Here is a 7,207-nt window from a genome sequence, read left to right as displayed (position 1 = left end):
CCCGCCCCAGCCTCACTGTCCACTTGGATGTCTACTCTACTTAACTTGCAGCCAGTGACTGCACCACACCTCTGAATCTCCACTGCATCCTCACTGCACCCAGTGACCCCCCACTGAAACCCCTGGATCTTCACTGCACCTAGTAACCGCCCCGCTCCATTGCACTCCTTGGATCTCCTCTCCATCTATTCACTCCACTGCATGCCGCTGTATACAGTGACCACCCTCACTGCTCCCATGATTCTCCACCACATTTAGGAGCCTCACTGCACCCCATGACCCCCCCCTCCACTACACAAGGCCTGGCAAACCCCAGCAGCTAGGGCATCTTGCGGCAGCCCTGTACTCCAGTGGGCTGCATCCCTGTCTGCCCACTACCCTCTGCCCAGGGCCCCCTGCAGGCCTGCGCCCCCTTGGCCTCGGCAGCAGTGTGCACACGGCTGGCGACTGCTACCAGGTGACGGCCGACGTGAGCCAGTTCGAGCCGCAGGACGTCGTGGTGATCACATCCAACTGCCAGGTCGTCATCCGAGCTGAGAAGGTGAGCGGGGCAGTGGGACGACAGGGACCCCACTCCTTCCCCTCCATTCAGGACTCTTGCTCCCTCCCTCCGCAGTGCCCCCTGCTTTCTCACGGAGGTGAGGTCCTTCATGTCCCTGCAGGTGGCAGAGGATGGCACTGTCTCCAACACGTTCACCCACAAGTGCCAGCTGCCGGAGGACATAGACCCGCTGTCCATCAGCTGCTCCCTCACAGATGCCGGCACCCTGGTCATCACCGCCACGCGCCGAGCTGGCTGGGACCTGCCGCCCCTGTACCGCAGCGAGCTCCAGTTCTGAGTGCCGGGGTGGCAACCACCAGCCACATCCCAGTATGCGCTGGGCCTTGGGCACCACGGCTCAGGGAGGACTGGTGCATGCTGGTTAGGGAGGGGTCTCTGGGCCAGGGGAGCATCTCCGCGGCCCAGACTCCTGGGTCTGCGTGCTGCCTGCTGTGCCACAGTCATTAATAAAGGCTGTTCTCAGTGCCATGTGTGATGAACAGGGGAGGGCAGGGGCTGCTGCTAGGAGTTGTTGGGTGGGGGCACTGCACGGGCAGCTGGGACAGGGCCCAGCGCCCTCTGTGGAGATAGCAGCTGGCCCAAGCGCTCAGCCTGGGGGACAGGCAGGGCTGACTGAACTGGGAGGGGGGCCAAGGCTACATGTGCAGGGGGCTGGGAATGAGGGAAACCACTGCCTGGGCACCTTCCCCCATCCCGCAAAGCCCAGCTGCTGAGCTGCAGGGGTGCGTATGCACATACATGCGTGCAAGTGTGTTTGTGTGTGTGCACGCACCTGCCCAGGCCAGCGCAGGTGGCGGGGGTCTGTGTGCCAGTGCGGTCCTGCCTGGGGCTGAGTCACATCCCGTGGTGGGGGGAGGACAGGCAGTGGCTGGAGCCCTGCATCAGTGCTGGGACTATTTGATGTCTTCAACTTACACGGTGGTGACCACTAGTCACTTTGGGCTGCCTGCGGCTGGCGGATGGCAGTGTACGTGGACTCCGCACCCCTGATGGGGTGTGGGGACGGATCCGATGGTAAAACTCCCGATGGGGTGGGTCCAGCCCGGCATCAGTGCTGGGGTGGAGGCTGCAAATGGAGGGGCACGAGCTTTGCCCCACCTTCAGCCCCACAGTGGTCTGGTGCATGTGCAGCCCCCAGCTGCAGGGTGGCATGGTGCCCATGGCCCCCCTGCTGCTTGGGTATGCAGCCAGGGGGTATCTCCTCACTCTAGTTATAAAGTCCTTTTATTAAATTAATATAAAAATCTCTGTATTTACATCCTGGTACTGGCAGGGCCCAGGCAGACCCGGACATGGACCCGCTGGGACCTCATGCTGGGCGCTGCAGGGGGAGGAGGGATGAGAGCACCCCTGGATGGGGGCTCAGAGCAGCTGGAGAGGGGGGCCCAGCTGCCCCTCCCCCATGCCACCAGGCCTGCCACGCATCGTCCATGGGTGTGTGGGCAGGGCCGTGATTGCCTGGCGATTGAGTAGGATGGAGCTGGAGGGAGGGCATTGGGGGCAGAGCTGGGGGGTGGTGTGAAGGGCACCATTGAGGCTGGGGGTGCCCAGGGCTGGGCTGGGGCAGAGGGTGGCGGGGGGCCGGGTGAGCAGGGAGGGTGGGGAGAATCCAGGTCTGGCTGTGGACGAGATGCCCCTGCAGAGTGGACTGGGCTGGATGCCCAGGCAGGGCCCTTCTCCCCTGCCCCCCGCAGCCAGGCCCTGGAGCCGGGTCCACGCAGCTCCTCCTCTAGCAGCGGGTGCGCAAGGGTGGCAGTGGCTTCCTGTGGCTCTGCCCTGCCCCCCAGCCTGGCGAGAGGCCGCCCTGCGGCAGTGGCGAGCAGCAGTGCGGCCGCAGGGGACAAGGGCGCTCTTCTCACTGGCACTTGTCGTCGGTCTCGGAGGGGCTGGACTCGCGGGGCAGGGCATGGCGCTGGCGCCGGTCCCACAGCTGGTGGATGCTGGTGGTCTCGGGCTCACTGCTGCTGGTTGTGCTGTCCCGGAAGCTGGCCAGGGGCGGGCGGACCTTCACGCCTTTGGCTGTGACCGAACCCTCGATGGCCTTGCGCAGCTGGGGACACATGGGCATGTCAGGGGTGGGGGTATGGGGCACCCTGCCTTCCCTCCGGCCCTTGCCAGGTGCATAGGGCAGGTAGAGCCCCTCCATCCCCTCCCTGGGGCATTGTGCTCTCCAGCCCTGGTGGGGGAAGTGTGCTGATGACCCCTGGGGGTGCAAGGGGCTGTGGTTTGCCCCAGGGCACCCAGTACCCCCAGGTGAGTTGTCCCCCACCCCACAGTGGCCAGGAGAGGCCCCCAGGCCAGCTCACCTCTTTGAGGGACACCATGCCAATGAGGCGCCCGATGCTGGTGACGTACGCGTGGTCCACACCCAGGAGCGAGAAGATGGTGTGAGTCTGTGAGAGATGAGGCCTCAGCTGGGGCACGGGGCAGCGGGGTTGGGGTGTAGTCGGGACCCAGCCAGGCCATGGGGCTGTGGGGCAGGCACCCAGCCAAGTCTCCCATGGAGGCAAATGCTCTCCAGCCCTGCGCGTGGCCCGAGGCAAGGAGGGCCCCGGGGTCTAGGCGAATCCCAGGGGAGACTGGATAGCCAGGCTCCGAGCCCAGCACTGGCTTCTGGGGCCGGGGCAAGTGGGGCTGGCTGGGGCCATGGGCTGCAGGGCAGCCCCGTGGCTCTGGGTGCGTGGCCCATGCCCGCTCCGCAGGGCCCTACCTTGTGCAGGGAGGTGCGCTCCACCAGCTGGAAGGGGGCCGGGTCAATCTTGCTGTTGTTGAAGTTCACCAGCTGCTCCAGCTGCTGCTCCTCCCACTCCCTGATCTGGGGGGCAGAGAGGCCGTGAGCACCATGGACTGGGGCTGCCCGCGGGCACGGCTGCCAGCCCTGGGAGCAGACACAGAGCCTGACTGCCAGAGTAATTCACCCAGGGTTAACCGTGCCCAGGCAGCCGGCAGGACCTGGGGTAAGCTGTGCCCGAGGGGAGCTCTCAGAGGAGACCCCAGGTCAGGGCTGGGCGCATGCCGTGCCAGGCCCAGCCCCACTGCAGTTCTCGGTGCCTGCTCACCTCCGACGGGTTCATCTCGTCGCCTGGCTGGTACTCATCCTGCAAGAGAAGAGGGCAAGGGGATGAGGAGGGGCATGGGCACCAGGAGCCGGGGGGGCTCCCAGCCACAGAAGAGGCATCTGGAGAGTGCCAGGCCGGTAGGGAGATGTGCATGTGGGAGTGTGTGCCCATGTGGGCACCAACCAAGGGATCCCAGGGCTCTCTTCCAGCCCTGCGGCTCAGAGCTGAGCACCAGATCCCCCTTTTTCTTGCCATGCCCTGGGCTGGTACTCCTGCCCTGTGCCCACAGGAGCCAGCAGCATGCCCCTGCCTGCTCTCTGCTCCCTGCACCCACTCCTGCCCCTTTCTCCAGGCGGCTGGGCTGACCGTAGAGCCACTCCCTGCCCTGCCCCATGGGGGAAACGGGCTACCCCTGCTCTGTGGGCCCCTCTGGAGCTGCCCAGGCCTGGTGCCATGGGGGCGCTTGGCCCTGGGCAGGGGTCTTCAGCACTTCAAGCCAAAGTCCCTCACCTCCCCCAGCCCATTTGCCCTGGCTCCTCCCAGGTGGCCCCGGTGGGACCCCCCTGCACGGCAACCTCTCCCGTTTCACTGGGGATGAGATTAGCGGGGTGGAGGCGTGTTGATCTCTGATTGACTACTGCGAGGGGATCATCACAGGATTGGCTGGTCAGAAGCAGGGGTTGACAGCTCCAATTGGAGGAGCGGGGAGGACGGCAGGGTCTGATCAGAGACTGAGCTGTGCGGAGGGCCCCGGGGCTCAGGCTGGCTCCTGCGGGGAGTGGGGTGCTCACTGCCCCTTAGCTTCTTCCCATGGCCTGGTGGCAGGCAGTCCTTGCCTGGCATTGTGCCTCAGTTTTCCCACCTGTAAGTGGGGTGCAAAACTGCAGGCCCTGCCCACTGCCAGAGGAGCAGTCCACGGGAGAGGCTCTGCAAGGGCCCTCAGCACAGCACGGGGTAGGAGGAGCCTGGATCATGATTGCTGAGACAAGATGGGGGGTCTGGTCTGTGATTGGCTAAGACAAGGAATGGCTAGTCCATGATTGGCTGAGACATGGGGGGTCTGATCTGTGATCGGTTGAGATGAGAGGGGGTTTGGTCCGTGATTGGCTGAGATGAGGGAGCCGAGTCTGGGACTGGCTTAGGCCTGGCACGCACTTACCACCACGGAAATGCGGACGCGCTTCGACTTGCGCTTTTCAGACCCTGCTGATCTCTCTGCCTCCTTAGCGGGGAGACAGACAGGAGAGAACACAGGTGCATTATGGGAGATGGCAGTGCCAAGGCTTGGCATGGCTCCATTGGGCACCGCCTGGGGACTGGCACCCCTGGCACAGCCAGGCATCCCCTGCAGTGTGGACAGCCGGGGTGGCATCGTGTGGGCTGGGGGGTGCTGTCTGCAGACTCAGCCAGGATGGGGGCAGGGGGCAGGGGAGGCACGTGGAGGGGGCTCACCTCAGGAGGCTCCGTGGTGGCATTGGCACAGAAGAGGCTCTTGAGGGCGATGCCTGAGGTGTCCGTGCTGCCAGCTGCCCACACACACGCAGAGGGAGCATCAGGGTGAGCTGACCGGGCGCCATGCCCATGGGGTGCTGGGGGCACAGTGGGGGTCACTCACCTGTGGGGCTCTCGGCCAAGCTGCTGGGCACTCGCTTGAGCGCTGGCTTCAGGGGCTTGCGGGTGTCTCCGTGGGACGGGGTAAAGGAGGACTCCTCTGTGCTGATCTGAGTGGCAAGGGGACAGTGTCACCGGTGGGCACGTGCCCAGGGCACCGCAGCACCAGCCGACCTGGCCAGGCAGTGGGTCCCTCCCCCCAGGCCTCTTCAAGGGGGCACGGGCCAGGGCCCCATCATGGGGGCTCACCAGCCAGCCGAGGGCCCTGGAGGGACCAGCTTTGGGACACCCCCCTTACCAGCTCCCCCACTTTGGGGACCCACATCTAAAGGGCCGGTGGCTGGGGCGTCTCACCTGGAAGTGCACGCCTGTGTCAGCGGCGCTGCCCTCTTCCTCGCCCCCATCCTGCAGCTTTTCGCTGGGCCCCTTCCGCGGGGCTGAAGCCTGTGCCCGGTCCTGCGCCTGCTGCCAGCGCCGTGCTGGGCTCAGCTGGTTGCTCAGCAGTGCCACCACCTGGGCCCGCTCGATGGAGCCCAGCAGGATCATGGACTCTGCGGAGACAGGCCCAATGCTAGCCGGGCAGGTAGGAAGCCCATGGCCCCCACGGGGGTCCCTGGGCATGGAGGAAGCTGTGGCTGGGTGGGCAGGAGACCTGCAGGAGCCATGGGGAAGGGGTGAGCCATGGGGGCTGCATGGGGTGCTAGGACTCCTGGGCTCTTTTTGACTCGCTGGCAGGCCTCAGGGCACCAGGGAAGCTGGGAACAGTGGGCACTGCCTTGCCAGCAGTGCTGTGGCCCTGGGAAGGTGCTTGTTTCTCCTCCCACAGCCCCAGGACGGCCCATGCTCAGCACCTAGAGAATGGCAGCTGGCAAATCTCTGGCTGCGATTGCGCACCCATGCCCAGAGCTGGGTGAGGGCCTGGGGGATCCCAGCGCCTGGCTCTTGCCAGGGAGAGTGACGGGGCCACAGAGGCAGGTGGGGCTCACAGCTGAGCTGGGGGGAACAGGTGGGTAAGGGACAACCCCAGCAAGATGGGCTGTGGCAGGTCGGGGACCCCCGGGGGGTGTGGGGGGGGTCTCACCAGCTGACTCGACCAGCGGCAGGCTCTTCAGCTTGGTGCTGTGCAGCACATCCTGCAGGTCGCGGTACTTGCAGTTGAGGGTGACGTACTGCACGTCCCGCACCATGATGTCCTCCACCCGCACATTGTACTTCCTGCGGGGAGTGGGGCCTCAGTGCGGGGCGGGCATGGGAGGGACGGGACCCCGCTGGGGAGCTGCCTGGGCTGGGGGGCACCAGTGGCCCAAGCTGGGGGTGGGGGTCCGGAGCAGGGACACTCACTCGTGGTGACCCCAGCCCAGCTCGGGCAGGTAGGGCAGCTTCTTGATGCGGATGATGCTGTCGTAGAGCGAGGGCTGCAGGCTCTGGGCCACGGCGTTGGCCAGGATGACGGCGATCATGACGGGCAGGATGTGCGAGATCTGCCCCGTCAACTCGAACACGATCACGGCTGTCGACACCGTGTGGGTGACGGCCCCCGAGAGCGCAGCCGCCCCTGCGTGGGGGACGGTGCCCGTGAGACTGGCCCTGCCTCGGCCCCCACCCGGGGCTGCCTCAGCCCCTGCTCCAACCGCGCCCAGGGATGCCAGGGGCTGCTGTACCAAAGCCCAGGCCTGCTCCCAGCCCTGGCACCCTGCTGTCCCCCGAGCCCAGCACAGCTGCACGGCGGCCCCTGCCCCAGCACAGCCCTGGCGCTTACCTACCACGGCGTAGCCCCCGGGCACAATGCGGTAGGTGTTGCTGTCGGCGTGGATGCCATCTGGGAACCAGGCTGCCATGCTCTCCCCAACCAGCCGCCCGAAGGCTGCGCCTGCCCAGGACGTGGCATCAGAGGGGTGTGGAGCATCTGGGGCCAGCTGCCCCCCCGCTTGTGGTGCCCAGGTACCCATCATCCTGGCACTGAGGCTAAGCCTGG

General features: G+C 65.8%; 2 protein-coding genes across 2 annotated transcripts in view; one reads left to right on the top strand and one right to left on the bottom strand.

Annotated features, from left to right (window-relative positions):
• LOC109287829 (heat shock protein beta-7-like) overlaps window positions 1-1,041 on the top strand; it is an 8,044-nt gene extending 7,003 nt beyond the window's left edge. The window contains exons 2-3 of the mRNA XM_019503101.1: window positions 390-541; window positions 663-1,041. Coding sequence (XP_019358646.1) covers window positions 390-541; window positions 663-839 — 329 coding nt within the window. The 3' untranslated portion in view covers window positions 840-1,041. The remainder of the gene's footprint in view (window positions 1-389; window positions 542-662) is intronic.
• Window positions 1,042-2,127: 1,086 nt separating this feature from the next.
• Window positions 2,128-7,207, bottom strand: part of CLCN2 (chloride voltage-gated channel 2) — a 23,162-nt gene continuing 18,082 nt past the window's right edge. Inside the window, exons 13-24 of the mRNA XM_019503046.1 lie at window positions 6,992-7,102; window positions 6,574-6,787; window positions 6,314-6,447; window positions 5,587-5,783; window positions 5,237-5,342; window positions 5,074-5,147; window positions 4,771-4,843; window positions 4,458-4,518; window positions 3,622-4,102; window positions 3,273-3,377; window positions 2,869-2,955; window positions 2,128-2,612 (exon numbers count right to left, since the gene is read on the bottom strand). Of these exons, the coding sequence (XP_019358591.1) occupies window positions 2,418-2,612; window positions 2,869-2,955; window positions 3,273-3,377; window positions 3,622-4,102; window positions 4,458-4,518; window positions 4,771-4,843; window positions 5,074-5,147; window positions 5,237-5,342; window positions 5,587-5,783; window positions 6,314-6,447; window positions 6,574-6,787; window positions 6,992-7,102 (1,838 nt within the window). The 3' untranslated portion in view covers window positions 2,128-2,417. The remainder of the gene's footprint in view (window positions 2,613-2,868; window positions 2,956-3,272; window positions 3,378-3,621; window positions 4,103-4,457; window positions 4,519-4,770; window positions 4,844-5,073; window positions 5,148-5,236; window positions 5,343-5,586; window positions 5,784-6,313; window positions 6,448-6,573; window positions 6,788-6,991; window positions 7,103-7,207) is intronic.

Source organism: Gavialis gangeticus, unplaced genomic scaffold, assembly GCF_001723915.1.
Source record: "Gavialis gangeticus isolate Ggan-Ray unplaced genomic scaffold, GavGan_comp1, whole genome shotgun sequence".
NCBI classification, from domain to species: Eukaryota; Metazoa; Chordata; order Crocodylia; family Gavialidae; genus Gavialis; species Gavialis gangeticus.
This window is presented reverse-complemented; position numbering and strand designations above follow the sequence as displayed.